This window comes from Ranitomeya imitator, chromosome 8 (genome assembly GCF_032444005.1).
Source record: "Ranitomeya imitator isolate aRanImi1 chromosome 8, aRanImi1.pri, whole genome shotgun sequence".
In the NCBI taxonomy this organism is placed as follows: domain Eukaryota; kingdom Metazoa; phylum Chordata; class Amphibia; order Anura; family Dendrobatidae; genus Ranitomeya; species Ranitomeya imitator.
This window is the reverse complement of record NC_091289.1, coordinates 142881828-142903836: the sequence shown is the minus strand read 5'-3', so window position 1 is coordinate 142903836 and position 22009 is coordinate 142881828. Positions and strand designations below refer to the sequence as shown.

General features: G+C 48.0%; 1 protein-coding gene across 1 annotated transcript in view; it reads left to right on the top strand.

The window, feature by feature from the left end:
• Positions 1-22009, top strand: part of VAMP4 (vesicle associated membrane protein 4) — a 42905-nt gene that overhangs the window by 2037 nt on the left and 18859 nt on the right. Inside the window, exons 2-3 of the mRNA XM_069737486.1 lie at positions 3302-3437; positions 21320-21366. Coding sequence (XP_069593587.1) covers positions 3372-3437; positions 21320-21366 — 113 coding nt within the window. The 5' untranslated portion in view covers positions 3302-3371. The remainder of the gene's footprint in view (positions 1-3301; positions 3438-21319; positions 21367-22009) is intronic.

Genomic DNA, 22009 nt, shown 5'->3' with positions numbered 1-22009 from the left:
TATCCCAGTGATGTGGCCCCCCCCCCTTATCCCGGTGATGTAGCTCCCGCTTATCCCGGTGATGTGGCCCCCCCCCCTTATCCCGGTGATGTGGCCCCGTCTCACACTGCTGGGAATTTAGATGTGGGCACTCGCTCCATTGTCTTCTATGGGAGTCCTGAAACTAGCCAAGCTGGCATGTGTGTGGGCCATAAAGGGCTATGACCGCCCCTTTAAGAGTGTATGAAAAAACCATCAATTTTCTGTCTGAATAATTGTGATGAATCTGTAAAAAAAAAACAACAAACACTGCATGACAGGGCACCGCAAGGATGGTCGGTGTATGGGTGGGCACAGCACGGATGGTCGGTGTATGGGTGGCCGCTGCACGGGTGGTCTGTGTATGGGTGGGTGCTGTATGTCTTTCATTTTTTAATGCACCCATTGAGATTAGTGGCGGAGTCTCACTCTACAATGTTTAGGACTGTTGCATGCTGCCATTTTTTACATCAGACCATTGGGTGCACTACATTGACCTGTATTAGTCCATTTGCTTGTCCATTTCACAGGGAGATAGCACACGGGTGTAACATACAGTATGTTGCTGTGAACGAACCCTTTTAAAGGGGTTTTCTGGTGAAAACTCAATGGCTGGTAACTTATTGATCAGTGGATCTGTGGACCACAGATTCTAAATTAGATTAACCTTTAACCACTCAAGTGTTGCTTTAGCAGTATGCTTTGGGTCATTGCCTTGTTGGAAGGTGAACCTCCTTCCCAGTCTCAAATCACTGACAGACTGAAACAGATTTTTCTCACGACTATCCCTTTATTTCACACCATCCATCTTCCCCTCTACTTGTACCATTTTCCCTGTCCCTGTTGGCAAAAAACATTCCCACTGCACAATGCTGCTACCACCATGTTTTACTGTGGGGATGGTGTTCTTGGTGTGATGAGCTATGTTGGTTTGGCGCCAGACATTGCTTTTACCTTGGTGGACAAAAAACTCAATTTTGGTCTCATCTGACCACAGCACCTTCCTCCATACATTCGGGGAGTCTCCCACATGTTTTTGGCAAACTCCAAAATGAGCCTTACAATTTTTGTGTGTATGTAAATACTTTTTTCTGTCCTCTTTCATAAAGGCCACCTCTGAGTGTATTGTTTATTGTTGTCGTACGGACAGACACTCCAGCCCCTGCTTGGGAACTCTGTAGCTTCTGCAGGGTTACCTTTGATCTCTGTGCTGCCTCTCTGATTAATGCCCTCCTTGCCTGGGCTGAAAGTTTTTTGGTAGGTGGTCCTCTCTTGGCAGGTTTGTTTTGGTACCATGTTCTTTCCATTTGATGATATTGGATTTGTTGGTGCTCTGGGGATCATCAGAGATTGTGATATTTTTTTTTATAACCTAACCCTGACTTGTAATTCTCAACAACTTTGTTCCTGACTTGTCTGGAGAGCTGCTTGGTCTTCATGGTGTTTGGTTAGTGGTGCCTCTTCCTTCAATGGGGTTTGGTTGGTGGTGCCTCTTCCTTCAATGGGGTTTGGTTGGTGGTGCCTCTTCCTTCAATGGGGTTTGGTTGGTGGTGCCTCTTCCTTCAATGGGGTTTGGTTGGTGGTGCCTCTTCCTTCAATGGGGTTTGGTTGGTGGTGCCTCTTCCTTCATTGGGGTTTGGTTGGTGGTGCCTCTTCCTTCAATGGGGTTTGGTTGGTGGTGCGTCTTCCTTCAATGGGGTTTGGTTGGTGGTGCGTCTTCCTTCAATGGGGTTTGGTTGGTGGTGCCTCTTCCTTCAATGGGGTTTGGTGGTGCCTCTTCCTTCAATGGGGTTTGGTGGTGCCTCTTCCTTCTATGGGGTTTGGTTGGTGGTGCCTCTTCCTTCAATGGGGTTTGGTTGGTGGTGCCTCTTCCTTCAATGGGGTTTGGTTGGTGGTGCCTCTTCCTTCAATGGGGTTTGGTTGGTGGTGCCTCTTCCTTCAATGGGGTTTGGTTGGTGGTGCCTCTTCCTTCAATGGGGTTTGGTTGGTGGTGCCTCTTCCTTCAATGGGGTTTGGTTGCTGGTGCCTCTTCCTTCATGGTGGGGTTTGGTTGCTGGTGCCTCTTCCTTCATGGTGGGGTTTGGTTGCTGGTGCCTCTTCCTTCATGGTGGGGTTTGGTTGCTGGTGCCTCTTCCTTCATGGTGGGGTTTGGTTGCTGGTGCCTCTTCCTTCATGGTGGGGTTTGGTTGCTGGTGCCTCTTCCTTCATGGTGGGGTTTGGTTGCTGGTGCCTCTTCCTTCATGGTGGGGTTTGGTTGCTGGTGCCTCTTCCTTCATGGTGGGGTTTGGTTGCTGGTGCCTCTTCCTTCATGGTGGGGTTTGGTTGCTGGTGCCTCTTCCTTCATGGTGGGGTTTGGTTGCTGGTGCCTCTTCCTTCATGGTGGGGTTTGGTTGCTGGTGCCTCTTCCTTCAATGGGGTTTGGTTGCTGGTGCCTCTTCCTTCAATGGTGGTGTTTGGTTGCTGGTGCCTCTTCCTTCAATGGGGTTTGGTTGCTGGTGCCTCTTCCTTCAATGGTGGGGTTTGGTTGGCGGTGCCTCTTGTTAATGGTGTTGCAGCCTTTGTGGCCTTTCAGAAAGGGTGAAGTGTATATACTGACCGACGTTTGACATCAGATTTCACACAGGTGGTCATCATGTCACTGAGCATGTGACTTATGAAGTAATTGCTTGCACCAGAAATTTTTAGGGGCTTCATAGTAAAAGGGGTGAATACATAATCACATGCCAGTATTTAGTTATTTGATCCCATAAATTTAATTTATGACTATGTTGTTCTTACTTCAATTCACCAACTCAGACTATTTGCATCACACACAAATCGGATTACAAAAATATTTAAACACAAGTTGTAATGTAACAAAATAGGTAATACGCCAAGGGGGTGAATACTTTTGCAAGCCACTGTAGACGTGGCACTGACTGATTTTAACATTGTGCCAGTTCTATATGAATGTCCTGTGGATTGACGGCGTGTATACAGCACCTCCTCTCATCTCCACATCAGGCTTTGATGTAGGTGACAGTTGTCAGGTGTCGGGCCGGTACCGTGATCTTTCTGCTTGGCAAGTGGCAGTGTCTCTCACTAACCCGTCCGGAAATGAAAGGAGGAGCCATACTACCGCTACAGCTGCAGTCAAAATTCAATTGGTTGCCCCTGGAAACAGACGACGGCTCCTCTGCTAGACATGTGACCTGACGGACGCCTGTTTACGGCAGTGCCTTCATCCTTCGACGGAGATTGTGTCAGGCTGATTTTCCATTCAATTTTTTATTCTGTTTTGCAGCGCCCAGAAGCTGAGGAACAAGAAACAAACAAATCTTTTCTGTCCTCTACCACACGAACAATCACCCGCCATGCCTCCAAAGTTTAAGCGGCACCTCAACGACGAAGAGGTAACCGGGTCCATAAAAAGTGAACGAGTGAGTATCCAATCACACACTGTCGGTCATGGCGCCAGTAGATCAATGTGGACCATCTCGCCATACAAAAGTAGCGGCATCACAGTTGGGTCCGAGGAGAAGTCTTAAAGGGGTTGTCCAGTGAAAACAAGTTTTCTCCTTCGCCTCATTGGGGGACACAGGACCATGGGTTATGCTGCTGTCACTAGGAGGCTGACACTAAGCTGAGACAAAAAAAGGTTAGCTCCTCCCCTGCAGTATACACCCTCATGCTGGCTACCAGAGACCCAGTTCAAGCTTAGTGTCCGTAGGAGGCACACTGTTTTCACGATTTTTCCCTTTTTAACTTCCTATCCGGACGAAGGGGGCGACGGATTCTTTCAAGGTCCGATCTCCCCCGAAACAGCAACAGGCGAGCACGGGAGTTTCACCTCTCCGTATCCTCTCCTGCGACGAGGGAGCCACTGCCTGAGCTGACCTTTTTTGGGCGACGGTTTTTTTCCCAAAAAGGGCGCCGATCTCCCCACGTTATACAGACGAGCACTGGGTTTTACCTCCAGTATCCTCCTCTGCAGCCAGGCTTTTTATTGCCGGACATCTGCCCTGTCCACCAGGTTTTACCCTCGGCTGTACAGAGGCTCTATTCCGGTGGCGTCCGTGCAGACCACACTGCATCACCAATGCTCTTTGTGATTCAGGTGGTGGACGGTTCCTCTCCACCCCCCTGTCTGGGGCTGGTGGATAGAGGCTTCCCAACCCCTGCACCGTCCTTGCCAGCCTAAGGCACCTCTCACCTCCATGGGGTAAGTGTCTCGTGGGGGATGGGGGGGGGTCGCCGGTCTTGTGGTCCGGAGGGCTCCTCCTGGGTAGAGCACATAGTGGCCTGAAGCATTCCCCAGTTTTTTTGGCACTTTGCGCCGCGCGCCGGGCCGAAGCCGCAAATTTAGCCCCCGGCTTCGGCCTAGCCGCTGGACGCTGCCGATAGGCTCCGCCCCCCGCTGCGCGTCATCGGCGGCGCCGCCCCCCGGTCCTGGCGCTTCTCGCAGCCTCCGAGATCTCTCTCCTGATCTCGGCGGCCATCTTGATCCCTCTCTGCACGCCGCAGCTCAGCCTCTGCCGCAGCGTCCAAGTGTCACAGCGCCCACGTGCAGCCGGTTTAATCTCTGGCAACACAGTTTGCCCTCTCTGGAACGGGACACAGGACCAGGGTAAGGAGACCTCGTCAGCTCTCCTCTGCAGCGTCGCCCTCGGCTTCCTCACATTTATAGACCCTGTGATCTAATTTTTTGCATTAGAATCATGTCCCAGTCAAGGTCCAAAAAATCCTCTAAGGTGCATACGACCTTTTTTTCTGCGTGTACCACCTGCCAGGCCCCACTTCCTAGGCCTCAAAGTTCTCCCCTCTGCTCTGCCTGCGATGCATGTGCCCAGGAGCCCTCCACCGCCACCGACTCCGGCGTACCTAGTCCCCCCCCCCCCTTGGGTCGCTTCACTTTCACAGTCCGTGGATTTTTTAGCCAACGCCATCATATCCATTCAAAATCCTCCCGGGGAACGGGGCAATCCGTTACAGGTGTTAAGAGATCCCTCCGTAACAGGGGAATCGTCGGCCAGCAGGGGCCGCTCTCCACTTAAAGAGGCACGGTCATCCAGAAAACGGATCCGTACTACCTCTCCTGAGCGTTCACCTCGCCACTCAGACTCTGGCAGCTCCACCTCTCGCTCACCCTCTCTGGGGGCTCGCAGCGTTCACGACTCTGAACATGAGTCCGAAGTATCATTGGACCCGGAGGCTCCGGAGTTCAGAGCTACGGTTGACTCCCTCATTGTAGCAGTCAATCACGCGCTTAAGGTGGATGATGACTCTAATTCCGCTCTGGAACACGCGGTCTCTTTTACCAGAGCCAAGCGTTCCCACAAATCTTTTGCCTCTCACCCAGCTTTTCTAGATATAGTCAAGCGACACAGGGAGCGTCCAGATAAGCGTTTCTCGGGTAAGAAGGATCTGGTATCAAAGTATCCCTTCTCGGCAGATCTCGTGAAAGACTGGACGGATCCCCCTATAGTAGATCCTCCGGTCTCGCGCCTGGCCTCTAAAACGCTTCTTTCAGTCCCGGATGGCGCTTCAAATAAGAGTCCCACTGAACGCCAGCTAGACTCCCTAGCTCGCTCAGTGTATGAGGCCTCAGGCTCTTCCCTATCCCCCTCCTTCGCCGCGGCTTGGGTGACCAAGGCAATGGTTTCCTGGGCGGATGCTCTAGCGAAATCCATTCATGAACAGGACCTCCCGTCCGAGATGGCGGACCTGGCTAAGCAGTTAGCCATGGCTAGTGATTATGTGATGTTCGCATCCCTCGACGCGGCGAATTGCGCAGCATTGGCGGCTTCTAACGCCATCGCTATTAGAAGGGCTCTTTGGCTCAGAGAGTGGCGCGCAGACTCCTCCTCTAAAAAATCTCTGATCTCTCTCCCTTTTCAAAGCGGGCGCCTTTTCGGCGAAAAGCTTGACCAGCTTATTTCCGACGCCACCGGGGGAAAGAGCAAGTTCCTTCCCCAACAGAGGCCCAAGGCGGCTTTCCAGCGCCAGCCTTATTTTCGCTTTCGGCCCTTTCGTACCAGCCCAGCCTGGTCCAATCCTACCGGTCTTCCCAGATCGGACCGATCCGCTCGCACAGACAGAGACACTCGCCCCTCCTTCAGGCCGATCCCTTCCTGGCGCGGAAAACCTAGGCAGCCCAGAACCCGAGGTTCCAGACCTCCCAGATTCCCGTCTCAATGACTCGGGAACGGCGCCAGTCGATACCACCAGAGTAGGCGGACGTCTACTCCTTTTTCAGCAGGCCTGGCTCTCCGTCGTTCACGACGAATGGGTCAGGGATCTGGTATCGTCTGGCTACAAAATAGAGTTCTCCTCTCCTCTTCCAACTCGGTTTTTCCCATCTCGTCTTCCCAGTTCGGGAGCTCAGTCTCGCGCCCTTCTTTGCGCCATTCACGCTCTTCGCCAGAGCGGGGTCATTGTTCCGGTCCCGGAACACGAGAGGTTCAAAGGTTTCTACTCAAACCTCTTCGTTGTGCCAAAGAAGGACGGAAAAGTGCGCCCCATTTTGGATCTGAAACTCCTGAACAAGTGCGTAAGAGTCCGCCACTTCAGGATGGAATCGCTCAAATCGGTCATCTCTTCGATGGAAAGAGGGGAATTCTTGGCCTCGATAGACATCAAGGATGCCTATCTTCACATCCCGATTTTCCCGCCTCATCAAAGGTTCCTCCGCTTTGCCGTTCTGGAGGACCACTTCCAGTTCACGGCCTTACCCTTCGGTCTTGCCACGGCGCCCAGGGTATTCACCAAGGTCATGGCGGCTGTCATGGCCATCCTTCATTCTCGAGGAGTCGTCGTCTTACCTTACTTAGACGATCTCCTCATAAAGGGCCCGTCCTTCCAAGCCTGCGAGTCAAGCGTCCACATTACCCTGGATTCTCTTTCGCGCCTGGGCTGGCTGATCAACTTGGACAAGTCCTCTCCCGTTCCTGCCCGTCGGATCTCCTTTCTGGGAATGATCCTGGACACTTCAAGGGGGCTGGTCTTGCTTCCTCGGTCCAAGGCCCAAGCGCTCCAACAGGGAGCCCGAACGCTATGCCGTCCTCGCCCGCGAACCATTCGGTTCGCCATGAAGATCCTGGGAAAGATGGTTGCAGCAATCGAAGCGGTTCCTTTCGCTCAACTCCATCTCCGCCCCTTGCAACAGGCTTTGCTGGACAACTGGGACAAGAGTCTCCCATCTCTCGACCGCCCTTGCCCCCTGTCTCCGCGGGTCAGACAATCTCTCGTATGGTGGACCCTGGGCCCATCGCTTCTCCAGGGGAAGTCCTTCCTCCCGATCCGCTGGTTAGTGGTAACCACCGATGCCAGTCTTCTCGGCTGGGGGGCAGTGTTTCTTCAGCACTCTGCCCAGGGCCATTGGACAGTTCGGGAATCCAGGCTCCCCATCAACATCCTGGAGATTCGTGCTATCAGACTGGCTCTGACTCGTTTTCACGCTCTGCTCGTGGGTCACCCAATAAGGGTCAAATCGGACAATGTCACGGCGGTGGCTTACATCAACCACCAGGGGGGTACCCGCAGCAGGGCGGCGATGCAGGAAGTCTCTCTCATCCTTCGTTGGGCCGAAACCAACCATTCCATCATCTCTGCGGTGCACATTCCGGGGGTCGAGAACTGGGCGGCGGACTTCCTGAGCCGCCAGGGCCTTGCCTCGGGGGAGTGGGAACTCCACCCAGAGATTTTTCATCAGATCTGTCTTCGCTGGGGGACCCCGGACGTGGATCTGATGGCGTCCAGATTGAACGCCAAGGTCCACAACTTCATTGCACGTTCTCGGGACCCCCAGGCCATAGGAGTAGACGCACTGATTTCTCCGTGGCATCAGTTTCAACTCCCATACGTGTTTCCTTCCCTTACTGCCGAAGGTGATCCGAAAGATCAAGATGGAGGGAGTTCCGGTCATTCTGGTCGCCCCAAACTGGCCACGCCGCGCTTGGTACGCGGAACTCGTTCAGCTCATAGCCGACGTTCCCTGGCGGTTACCAGACCGCCCAGACCTGCTTCGCCAAGGTCCGATCTTCCACCAGAGCTCAGGGGCCCTACGTTTAACGGCGTGGCTGTTGAAACCTGGATTCTTACACGCGCCGGTTTCCCTCAGCAGGTCATTCCCACCATGTTAAGTGCTCGCAAGGCGTCTTCCGCCTCTATTTACCACCGCGTCTGGAAATCTTTCTTCTCATGGTGCAGGCTCCGAGGGCACCCTCCGCTCGTTTTCTCGATCCCGCGCATCCTGAGTTTCCTTCAGTCTGGTCTGGACTCCGGCTTGGCCCTGAGTTCCCTCAAAGGTCAGATCTCAGCGTTGTCCGTGCTGTTCCAGCGTAGGATCGCCACCAACCTTCAGGTCAAGACCTTTCTCCAGGGAGTCTCCCATGTGGTTCCTCCCTATAGGATGCCGTTAGAGACCTGGGATCTCAACTTGGTCCTGGGGGCTCTTCAGGAACCTCCGTTCGAACCCCTTCAAGACGTTCCGCTCTCTGTCCTCTCATGGAAGGTCGCCTTCCTGGTTGCGGTGACGTCCATCAGAAGGGTTTCAGAGCTCGCCGCTTTATCCTGCCGGGCACCTTTCCTTGCCTTTCATCAGGACAAAGTAGTCCTACGTCCTTCCCCGGAGTTTCTTCCGAAGGTGGTCTCATCTTTTCACCTTAACAAGGACATCATTCTTCCCTCCTTTTGCCCGCAGCCCAAACATAGGGTCGAGTTGTCTCCATTCTCTGGACGTGGTACGGGCTCTCAGGAGGTACATTTTCCAGAACGGCTCATTTCAGAAAATCGGACGCCCTTTTCGTGCTCCCGGAGGGTCACAGAAAGGGTTTGGCTGCGTCTAAATCCACGATAGCCAGATGGATCCGATCCGCTATCCAGGAATCCTATCGGGTCAGGGGCAGTCCTATCCCGGCAGGGATTAGAGCTCACTCCACTTGGTCGATGGGTGCTTCCTGGGCCATCCGGCACCAGGCAACAGCGGAGCAGGTTTGCAAGGCCGCAACGTGGTCCAGCCTGCATACTTTCACAAAGCATTACAATGTCCACATTCACTCCTCTGCGGACGCGGCCCTTGGCAGGCGTATCCTGCAGGCGGCCGTTGCGCATTTGTAGTCAGATGGTACGCGGAGTTATTTGGTTGTATTGTTTCCCTCCCAGGGACTGCTTTGGGACGTCCCATGGTCCTGTGTCCCCCAATGAGGCGAAGGAGAAATAGGGATTTTTGTGTGTACTCACCGTAAAATCCTTTTCTCCGAGCCACTCATTGGGGGACACCGCACCCACCCTGGTAGCCTTACGGCTCGTTACCTTTTTTGGTCTTTGACTGTTTGTTTGACATGTTATATTCTAATGTTAATTGATATATTGTTATTATCCTACTGCTTTTGCACTGAACTGGGTCTCTGGTAGCCAGCATGAGGGTGTATACTGCAGGGGAGGAGCTAACCTTTTTTTGTCTCAGCTTAGTGTCAGCCTCCTAGTGACAGCAGCATAACCCATGGTCCTGTGTCCCCCAATGAGTGGCTCGGATAAAAGGATTTTACGGTGAGTACACACAAAAATCCCTATATCGCCTATTTACAGAATAGGTGCTAACTTACTTATTGGTGGGTGTCCAACCACTGGGACCTACACGGTACCGCAGAATGGGGCACTTTAATCCCCCTTAGAAAATGGTGGGGCTGGTCAGATGCCAAACTGCAGTTTCATTCATTCTCAATGGAACTGCTGGGCCCAAGCAAGGCATGAAATCGCCAGCGGGCGAGCATGGGCACCGCCTCTCCATTCTAGTAGGGCTAAAATGCCTAATTCTGCCCCTGGAGTTCGGACCCCCACTAATCAACAAGTTGTTTACCCTGTGGATAGGTTATTCTCTTAACAACACCAACAAAACTTGTATGGGGGTCCCGTGGCAATTGGGGGAGGGTCCTTGGCTACTCTCATGATTGCAAGTGTACAGATTGTGTACTTGTAGTCACGTGACCACTGTCTCTCATGGGAAATAGTGACTGCAGATGTTTGTTCTGAGACAGGACAACCCCTTTAATCTAGAGTGGTATAAAAAATAAGTAGTAAAGGCCAGGCAGAAAATCGTTTTGTTTTCTTTCTAAATTCATGTAATAATAAAGAAAAGTTATACAGAAATTTATTTGTGAGTCCTAAACTTTGCCAAAAATGTGCTGCTCCTCTCCCGGTGTCTGTTACTGTCTACAGCACTAGCGTCCTGTCGACGGCGCTGCAGCCAGTCAGTGAGTTTAGCAGCTGTGTCCGAAGTCTCAGCACTCGCCACTGAACTCTACAGATTGGCTTCAGTGCCGTTAACGTGGCAGCGGACTAGGAATGGTGAGTAAAGCACAGGTTGTTTTTGGAAGAGCAGGGGTTTTCTGAAAGAGGATAATCTTAAAGGGAATGTGCCATCAAAGCAATTTTTTTCAACAACTGAAAAAATTTAAAGTATTAATGTTTACATTTTTTTAATGTTATCATTTTTGATATGAAATATGAAATAATTTAATAAGGTTTGCTATTTTCCACTTTTAACCATACTGTTGGTGTTGCTTTCTGTTTCATGTGTTGAGGTTAGATACATGGACTGTATCACACTGAGATTAGATACAGGGCTCAACAGAGTGTATCACACATGATGGGTATTAGATACGCGGCACTATGGGCTGTATCACACATGATGATGGGTATTAGATACGCAACTCTGGTTTGTATCACACATGATGATGGGTATTAGATACGCGGCACTATGGGCTGTATCACACATGATGGTGATTAGATACACGGCTCTGCTATGTAAGTGTGGGCCTTTTTCAGATATATGTAATGCAGGGACGTCTGAATGCGTCTTAGGCCGGGGTCACACCAAACATATGAAAAATCGGTCTGAAAGTTGCATGAGTGTAATGCAAGTGTCATGCGAGTACCTTCCAAGTTTTCACACCTAGCATCCGATTTACATCTGAATGCAGTGCGATTTTTTTGCTATATATTTGTTATTAATTATTTATTCTATATCATAGAATAAAAACCGGCAATTTAACATCCGTGTAGTGTAAAATCACTGCAGGAGCCGACAGGATAGAAGAGATGGATTACACACAGTAAATACATATAGAATAGGTAGATATACAGATGTCAGTGACAACTACAATTAGTACAGTGTGTGTACAGCTTACTGGACATGTATTTAATTAATAAAAGATAATTTTTCTGAAAAAATTGGTGTGTGCTCCCGTGTAATTTTCTTAACCAGCAGAGGGAAAGCCGACGACTGGGGGCAGATGTTTATAGCCTGGGAAGGGGGTAATGCCCATGGAGCTTCCCAGGCTATTAATATCAGCTCACAACTGTATACTTAGCCTTTACTGGCTATTAAAATGGGAACCCTTAAATAAAATGACATAGGGTCTCCCTATAATTAATAACCAGCAAAGGCTTGCTGATATGAATAGCCCAGGAAGGGGCCATGGATACTCTCCCCAACCCCATCCCCGGCTAAAAACATCAGCTCTTAGCTGCCCCCAAAAAAAAGCGCATCTCTAAGATGTGCCAACTCTGGCACTTAGCCTCGCTCTTCACATTTGCACTGTAGTGGTGGCAAATGGGGTGATAGTTGGGGGGGGGGGGGTTGATGTCACCTTTGTATTGTCAGGTGACATCAAGCCCCGAGGTTAATAATGGAGAGGCGTCAGTAAGACACCCCCATTATTAACCCCATAATCATATCGTATAAAAACACACATACCCAGAAAAAAAACTTTAATTGAAAGAATGACAGACTACTTTAATAATCGTAATTAAACCATACTTACGACCTCACCCATTCCACCAACGCCATTGTCTTCTGCAAAAGAGTTAAAAAAAAGAAATAACAATATTCCTCATCTTTCTGCCACATCAAGATGGCAGGTTGCATGATGCGACCATACAGCTTTCCATCCAGCAGAGAGACTGAGCTGCGTCTTCTAAGTGTCTCCCTATGAGCTCCTATTCCTGTCTGAGGGCACCGTGAGCGTGAGAAAGGTCTCGCGGTGCCGTCAGACACGTCCTGGGAGTTCACAGCCAGTGAACTCACACATCCTAAAGGTCAATGTCTACTGTTGTGAATTCTGTGGCTGAGTTCACTTCTGTGGTCACAAGTGGTATTGCAGTCTCTGGGCTTCCTCCCTCAGGTGTTTTGGTGAGCTCGTTGGCTGCCTTGCTATTTAGCTCCACCTGAGTCTGTCTTCCTTGCTCCTTGTCAATGTTCCAGTGTTGGATCTGAGCTACTGCATCTTTCCTTGGGCCTGCTGCTCTGCTAGATAAGTGCTTCTAGTTTGTTTTCTGTTTTTTCTGTCCAGCTTGTTATTATCTTTTGCTGGAAGCTCTGAGAAGCAAAGGGGTGCACCGCCGTGCTGTTAGTTCGGCACGGTGGGTCTTTTTGCCCCTTTGCGTGGTTTTCGTTTTAGGGTTTTTTGTAGACTGCATAGTTCTCTTTGCTATCCTCGCTCTGTCTAGAATATCGGGCCTCACTTTGCTGAATCTATTTCATTCCTACGTTTGTCTTTTCATCTTGCTAACAGTCATTATATGTGGGGGCTGCCTATTCCTTTGGGGTATTTCTCTGAGGTAAGTCAGGCTTGTATTTCTATCTTCAGGCTAGTCAGCTCCTCAGGCAGTGCCGAGTTGCATAGGTAGTTGATAGGCGCAATCCACTGCTGCTTCCAGTTGTGTGAGGATAGATCAGGTACTGCAGTCTACAGAGATTCCACGTCTCAGAGCTCGTCCTATTGTTTTGGGTTATTGCCAGATCTCTGTATGTGCGCTGATTACTGCACGCTGTGTTGCCTGATTGCCAGCCATAACAGTACAAGGAGCCATTCAATGATTTCCAATAGAGGGAAAAAAGAAATCCTGACATCATTTTTTTTTCTTAGCTCTGTCTTCAGTCTTTTTTTTCCCCTAGACATTAGAGTGCTTCAGGACACAGCTGTGGACATGGATATTCAGGCTCTGTGCTCCTCAATGGATAATCTCGTTGTAAATGTACAAAAGATTCAAGATACTATTGATCAGAAATCGATGCTAGAACCAAGAATTCCGATTCTTGATTTGTTTTTTGGTGACAGAACTAAGTTCCTGAGCTTCAGAAATAATTGTAAGCTATTTTTGGCCTTGAAACCTCATTCTTCTGGTAATCCTATTCAACAGGTTTTGATTATTATTTCTTTTTTGCGCGGCGACCCACAGGACTGGGCGTTTTCTCTTGCACCAGGAGATTCTGCATTGAGTAATGTTGATGCATTTTTCCAGGCGCTGGGATTGCTTTACGATGAGCCTAATTCAGTGGATCAAGCTGAGAAAAATCTGCTGGCTTTATGCCAGGGTCAGGATGATGTAGAAGTATATTGTCAGAAATTTAGAAAATGGTCAGTACTCACTCTGTGGAATGAATCTGCACTAGCGGCTTTGTTCAGAAAGGGTCTCTCTGAAGCTCTTAAGGATGTAATGGTGGGATTTCCTATGCCTGCTGGTTTGAATGAGTCTATGTCCTTGGCCATTCAGATCGTTCGTCGCTTGCGCGAGCGTAAATCTGTGCACCATCTGGCGGTATTGTCTGAGAGTAAGCCTGAGCCTATGCAGTGCGACAGGACTATGACTAAAGTAGAACGGCACGAACACAGACGTCTGAAGAGACTGTGTTTCTATTGTGGTGATTCTACTCATGCTATTTCTAATTGTCCTAAACGCACTAGGCGGTTCGATAGCTCTGCCGTTATTGGTACTGTACAGTCCAAATTCCTTTTGTCCATTACCTTAATGTGCTCTTTGTCATCATATTCTGTCATGGCGTTTGTGGATTCAGGCGCTGCCCTGAATCTGATGGATTTGGATTATGCTAAACGTTGTGGATTTTTCTTGGAGCCTTTGCGGTGTCCTATTCCGTTGAGAGGAATTGATGCTACACCTCTGGCCAAGAATAAGCCTCAGTACTGGGCCCAGCTGACCATGTGCATGGCTCCTGCACATCAGGAAGTTATTCGCTTTTTGGTACTGCATAATTTGCATGATGTGGTCGTGTTGGGGTTGCCATGGCTACAAACCCATAATCCAGTATTGGATTGGAACTCTATGTCGGTAACCAGCTGGGGTTGTCAGGGAGTACATGGTGATGTTCCATTTTTGTCTATTTCGTCATCCATTCCTTCTGACATCCCAGAGTTCTTGTCGGACTTTCAGGATGTATTTGAAGAGTCCAAGTCTGATGCCCTTCCTCGGCATAGGAATTGTGATTGTGCTATCGATTTGATTCCTGGTAGTAAATTCCCTAAGGGTCGTTTATTTAATTTGTCCGTACCTGAACACACCGCTATGCGCAGTTATGTGAAGGAGTCCCTGGAGAAGGGACATATTCGCCCATCGTCGTCACCATTGGGAGCAGGGTTCTTTTTTGTAGCCAAGAAGGATGGTTCGCTAAGACCGTGTATTGATTACCACCTTCTTAATAAGATCACTGTTAAGTTTCAGTATCCCTTGCCATTGATTTCTGACTTGTTTGCTCGGATTAAGGGGGCTAGTTGGTTTACTAAGATTGATCTTCGTGGTGCGTATAATCTGGTGAGAATCAGGCAGGGAGATGAATGGAAAACGGCATTTAATACGCCCGAGGGTCATTTTGAGTATCTGGTGATGCCGTTCGGACTTGCCAATGCTCCATCTGTTTTTCAGTCTTTTATGCATGACATTTTCCGTGAGTATCTGGATAAATTCTTGATTGTTTACTTGGATGACATTTTGATCTTCTCAGATGATTGGGAGTCTCATGTGAAGCAAGTCAGAATGGTTTTCCAGGTACTGCGTGCTAATTCCTTGTTCGTGAAGGGATCAAAGTGTCTCTTCGGTGTGCAGAAAGTTTCATTTTTGGGGTTCATCTTTTCCCCTTCTACTATCGAGATGGATCCGGTTAAGGTTCAGGCCATCCAGGATTGGACTCAGCCGACATCTCTAAAAAGTTTGCAGAAATTCCTGGGCTTTGCTAATTTTTATCGTCGCTTCATCTGTAATTTTTCTAGCATTGCCAGACCATTGACCGATTTGACCAAGAAGGGTGCTGATTTGGTTAATTGGTCTTCTGCTGCCGTGGAAGCTTTTCAGGAGTTGAAGCGTCGTTTTTGCTGTGCCCCTGTGTTGTGTCAACCTGATGTTTCTCTTCCGTTCCAGGTCGAGGTTGATGCTTCTGAGATTGGTGCAGGGGCGGTTTTGTCACAGAGAGGTTCTGGTTGCTCAGTGTTCAAACCATGTGCTTTCTTTTCCAGGAAATTTTCTGCTGCTGAGCGTAATTATGATGTGGGCAACCGAGAGTTGCTGGCCATGAAGTGGGCATTCGAGGAGTGGCGTCATTGGCTTGAGGGTGCTAAGCATCGCGTGGTGGTTTTGACTGATCATAAGAACCTTACTTATCTTGAGTCTGCCAAGCGCTTGAATCCTAGACAGGCCCGTTGGTCGTTATTTTTTGCTCGTTTTGATTTTGTGATTTCATACCTTCCGGGCTCTAAAAATGTGAAGGCGGATGCTCTGTCTAGGAGTTTTGTGCCCGACTCTCCGGGGTTATCTGAGCCGGCGAGTATCCTCAAGGAAGGAGTCATTGTGTCTGCCATCTCCCCTGATTTGCGGAGAGTGTTGCAGAAATTTCAGGCTAATAAACCTGATCGTTGTCCGGCCGAGAAACTGTTCGTCCCTGATAGGTGGACTAGTAAAGTTATCTCTGAACTTCATTGTTCGGTGCTGGCCGGTCATCCAGGAATCTTTGGTACCAGGGAGTTGGTTGCTAGATCCTTCTGGTGGCCATCTCTGTCACGGGATGTGCGTGCTTTTGTGCAGTCCTGTGGAATTTGTGCTAGGGCTAAGCCCTGCTGTTCACGTGCCAGTGGGTTGCTTTTGCCCTTGCCGGTCCCGAAGAGGCCTTGGACACATATTTCGATGGATTTCATTTCTGACCTTCCCGTTTCTCAAAAGATGTCTGTCATTTGGGTGGTCTGTGATCGCTTTTCTAAAATGGTCCATCTGGTGCCCTTGGTTAAATTGCCTTCCTCCTCTGATTTGGTGCCTTTGTTCTTCCAGCATGTGGTTCGTTTACATGGCATTCCTGAGAATATTGTTTCTGACAGAGGTTCCCAGTTTGTCTCGAGGTTCTGGCGAGCCTTTTGTGGTAGGATGGGCATTGACCTATCTTTTTCCTCGGCCTTCCATCCTCAGACTAATGGCCAGACCGAACGAACCAATCAGACCTTGGAAACATATCTGAGATGTTTTGTTTCCGCTGACCAGGATGATTGGGTGTCATTTTTGCCGTTGGCTGAGTTCGCCCTTAATAATCGGGCCAGCTCGGCTACCTTGGTCTCTCCATTTTTCTGCAATTCTGGGTTCCATCCTCGTTTCTCTTCAGGACAGGTTGAGTCTTCGGACTGTCCTGGTGTGGATTATGTGGTGGACAGGTTGCAGCAGATCTGGACTCAGGTAGTGGACAATTTGACCTTGTCCCAGGAGAAGGCTCAGCTTTTCGCTAATCGCAGACGCCGTGTGGGACCCCGACTTCGTGTTGGGGATCTGGTTTGGTTATCTTCTCGTCATATACCTATGAAGGTTTCCTCTCCTAAATTTAAACCTCGTTTTATTGGTCCGTATAGGATTTCTGAGATTCTCAATCCGGTGTCTTTTCGTCTGACCCTCCCAGACTCCTTTTCCATACATAATGTATTCCATAGGTCGTTGTTGAGGAGATACGTGGCACCTATGGTTCCATCTGTGGAGCCTCCTGCCCTTGTTTTGGTGGAGGGGGAATTGGAGTATATTGTGGAGAAGATTTTGGATTCTCGTGTCTCTAGACGGAAACTCCAGTATCTGGTCAAATGGAAGGGTTATGCTCAGGAAGATAATTCCTGGGTTTTTGCCTCTGATGTCCATGCCCCAGATCTTGTTCGTGCCTTTCATGTGGCTCATCCTGGTCGGCCTGGGGGTTCTGGTGAGGGTTCGGTGACCCCTCCTCAAGGGGGGGGTACTGTTGTGAATTCTGTGGCTGAGTTCACTTCTGTGGTCACAAGTGGTATTGCAGTCTCTGGGCTTCCTCCCTCAGGTGTTTTGGTGAGCTCGTTGGCTGCCTTGCTATTTAGCTCCACCTGAGTCTGTCTTCCTTGCTCCTTGTCAATGTTCCAGTGTTGGATCTGAGCTACTGCATCTTTCCTTGGGCCTGCTGCTCTGCTAGATAAGTGCTTCTAGTTTGTTTTCTGTTTTTTCTGTCCAGCTTGTTATTATCTTTTACTGGAAGCTCTGAGAAGCAAAGGGGTGCACCGCCGTGCTGTTAGTTCGGCACGGTGGGTCTTTTTGCCCCTTTGCGTGGTTTTCGTTTTAGGGTTTTTTGTAGACTGCATAGTTCTCTTTGCTATCCTCGCTCTGTCTAGAATATCGGGCCTCACTTTGCTGAATCTATTTCATTCCTACGTTTGTCTTTTCATCTTGCTAACAGTCATTATATGTGGGGGCTGCCTATTCCTTTGGGGTATTTCTCTGAGGTAAGTCAGGCTTGTATTTCTATCTTCAGGCTAGTCAGCTCCTCAGGCAGTGCCGAGTTGCATAGGTAGTTGATAGGCGCAATCCACTGCTGCTTCCAGTTGTGTGAGGATAGATCAGGTACTGCAGTCTACAGAGATTCCACGTCTCAGAGCTCGTCCTATTGTTTTGGGTTATTGCCAGATCTCTGTATGTGCGCTGATTACTGCACGCTGTGTTGCCTGATTGCCAGCCATAACAGTCTACCCTTTAATGAGACTTGTCACATGACTTAGAATAAAAATCAAACCAGAAACTCAAGTCATGCGGCAAGGCTCGTTAAAGGGTAGACATCAACTTTTAGTATTGCTACTTCCAATAGGTGGCACTATAGTTCTAGTCTTCTTCCTCCCTGAAAAGACAGTTTGCATATTTAATTTCCTAGATGAGCGTTGCAAGACTTACCGTAAGTCTCCTCACCTTGGCATGCCAGGCTTGACATGTCACTCTACACAGAGAAATGTTACCCCTTGGATCCCGGTCAGACGCCTCTCACTCAGCCAAACCAGATCTCCAATTTGCACTGACGAGGGGCAGTACCCCGAAACAGTGTCTGCAAATTGAGATTCTGGTTTGTCATTTATCCGAAGTCATGTGACAAGGCTCGTTAAAGGGTCGATATTTACTGTTAGGACTGCTACTTCCTATAGGTGGCGCTAGAGTTCTAGTCCTCTTCCTCTCTGAAGAGACAATTTTCGTATTTTATAGTCGGGGTAATAAGTTGAGTTGGACTTTAATCCCTTTCTGTAAATCCTGAGCAGACGGGACCTACGGAGTCTCGGGCCGACTCTGAAGTAACTTGTTTACCAGGGAAAGGTTGGACTTTGTTTCCACTCAGAATGACATCTTCTCCTGGAAGAACAATGGCTTTTTGTTTGTGTTCAGGAATTGGGGGGTGTTGGTGGCCTCCTGTAATAGTCAGGTCCAGTTCCCCGTACTGAGAACATTTGTGAGTTGATGGAAACTGAATTTAGCAGAAGGACATCTGATGCCAGGATTTTTAGTATTGCTGAACTTACGCACCTCAATTACATCGCAGACACGTTACTATAATCAGGCTGGATATTCGCTGGACGTTCCTCCATATTTATTCACAACTCGTCATTTTACTTAAAGGGGACATTGAAAGTTGGGAAGGGTTCTGAAAAATAAAATAGGATAAAGTATGTACGTATGTGTGTATGTGTGTGTATGTATGTATGTATATACAATGCCTACAAGTAGTATTCAACCCCTGCAGATTTAGCAGGTTTAATAAGATGCAAATAAGTTAGAGCCTTCAAACTTCAAACAAGAGCAGGATTTATTAACAGATGCATAAATCTTACAAACCAAAAAGTTTTGTTGCTCAGTTTTTAGCTTATTTTTTGCGGGACGAGTTGTACTTTTGAACGACATCATTGGTTTTAGCAGGTCGTGTACTAGAAAACGGGAAAAAAATTCCAAGTGCGGTGAAATTGCAAAAAAAGTGCAATCCCACACTTGTTTTTTGTTTGGCTTTTTTGCTAGGTTCACTAAATGCTAAAACTGACCTGACATTATGATTCTCCAGGTCAGTACGAGTTCATAGACACCTAACATGACTAGGTTATTTTTTATCTAAGTGGTGAAAAAAAATTCCAAACTTTGCTAAAAAAAAATTAAAATAAATAAATTGCGCCATTTTCCGATACTCGTAGCGTTTCCATTTTTCGTGATCTGGGGTCGGTTGAGGGCTTATTTTTTGCGTGCCGAGATGACGTTTTTAATGATAGCATTTTGGTGCAGATAAGTTCTTTTGATCACCCGTTATTGCATTTTAATGCAATGTCGCGGCGACCTAAAAAAGTAATTCTGGCGTTTCGAATTTTTTTCTCGCTATGCCGTTTAGTGATCAGGTTAATGCTTTTTTTAATTGATTGGGCGATTCTGAGCACAGCGATACCAAATGTGTGTTGATTTGATTTTTTTTTATTGATTTATTTTGATTGGGGCGAAAGGGGGGTGATTTAAACTTTTATATATTTTTTTTTTTTTTTTTTCACATTTTTTTTTTTTACTTTTTTTTTTTTTACTTTTGCCATGCTTCAATAGCCTCCATGCGAGGCTAGAAGCTGGCACAACGCGATCGCCTCTGCTACATAGACACACAGCAGGTATATACTATATACAGGGGAGATGACATACAGGTATATACTATATACAGGAGATGACATACAGATGTATACTATATATAAGGGAGATGACATACATGTATATACTGAGGTGATGAGGTGAAAATGAGAGGTGTGAGTGCAAAATGAGTGAGGGAAAAATAGTGGAGTGATCAGAAAATGACAGATGTGAGGTTGAAATGACAAGTGTTAGGGGGGAATGAGAGGAGTGAGGGAGAAAATGAGAGATGTGAGGGGGAAAATGAGAGGTGTGAGGTGCTGTAACTAACCACAGATATTTACTATGCCCAGGCAACACCGGGCTCTTCAGCTAATAAATATATATGTATGTATGTATGTATGTATGTATGTATGTATGTATGTATGTATGTATGTATGTATGTACGTACGTATATACACACACACACACACACACACACACACACACACACACACACACACACACACACACACACACAGTCTCTCCCCCCCCCCCCCCCCCCGAGAGCCAGAGCTCCGATGGCACAACCTGTCTTTTACAAGCAACCAGTATCTCACATGCCATACTACTAGCACCACCAGCCATGATTGGCTGCAGTGGTCTCATGCTGTATTACTGGCACCACCAGCCATGACTGTGACTGCTAACCAGTGATTGGCTGCAGTGGTCTCATGCTGCATTACTGGCACCACCAGTCATGTGAGCCATGATGCTAATAATACTACATGTGACCGATGGCCAGTGATTGGCTGCAGCAGTTATCAGCACTGCTACACCTTCTGCACTGGATCACTGGGGATTGAGGTTGGGTTGACTAGTGTTTTATTTTATCACATCTGCTGTGGTTTATATTTTTTCTTATGGCCAGATTACACCTTTAAACCGATTTATTTATTCACTTAAAGGGTTTGTGCCAAATTGTTTGGTTATCCCTACTCCATAGGATAGGTGATGACTGTTGGGAACCCCACCGATCCCAGGAACGGGGCGCTGAAGAGCGGAGTGAAGGTTGAGCATTTCCTCCCCTGTTCAATGTCCAGTTCTTGGATATCTCTTTAGAGACCCGTTCTTGGGATCTCTGGGGGTCTCAGTGGTTGGATCTTCAGTGATCGACAAGCTCGCCCAACACAACCCCTTTAAGTGATAAATATCAGACTGGCTAGCTTTAGGAGATGCTACATTGTGCCATTGGTTGATGTCCAATGCTCCTGTACTGGCTTTGCACGCTTAGTGCCCATATAAATGGCATTACCACCTGCGCCGGGCGGAGGATGCTGACCCGTCGCCCTGGAGCTCGGGTGCCTGCGGTGTCAGATATATAATTATTTAGTTATTATCGAGACTCTGCTCCTTCTCTTGTATCATTTGCGCACGTTCTAATTATCTTGTGTACGATCAAACCGTAGTCTAAGGCGAGGACGACAACGTCCCCCACGAGAAAACCAGTGAATGTCTGCTGGAACCTGACGCACCTGCCCCGCATGCCGGGATCTTCATGTTCAGCTTTTATTATCGTGATTATTTTTTTTTCTACCTTTTTTTTTTTTTTTTTTACTTTTTAATTTTGTATTCATTTTGTTTTTCAACACAGAGAAATCTACTGGAGGAAGACTCCGATGAGGAGGAAGACTTCTTCTTGTATGTACTTGTTAACTTTTTTTTTTTCAATTTATACATTTTAGGTGTCTACCTGACTTCGTATTACATGTGAGCTCATGGTTTAATTTGGGCAAAAAGTCACCCCCCCCCCCATCCCACTCGAATCACACCCAGAATCCAGGAGCAGTCCCATGCCATGAAACTAAGGGAGTTTATTGAGGATCACCACCATCATCCAGTTATTTTATCTGTAGGGGGACAGGACCAGAATTACTTCACTATTACACCTATGACAAAGCAGCGTTCTTACATGGAGGGTGCCCCATCCACCCTACATATGTCATGTGATAAGATGTATTATTGCGCTGCCGCCAGGAATGGTGATCATGTGGTAATTAAAATAAATAACTTTTATTGAGGAGGTCAGACCGGAGCCTTCATCAGGTGACTGCAGGTATCCGAAAATTTGCCCTCCAAATATCTATTGTTGCCCCGTCACCTGATTACATGGGAGTCTTGATAACCATATTTCTGGGGGGCACAAATTCACACTTGCAATAGTGTTGTAACCACTTTTTTTTTTTTTTTTTTAAACTATCCATAAATTGTAACTGGCATTGCAGCTACAGTAAGGTCTATTTAAGGGAATCTGTCACCATATTTGACCTGTCTAAACTATTAA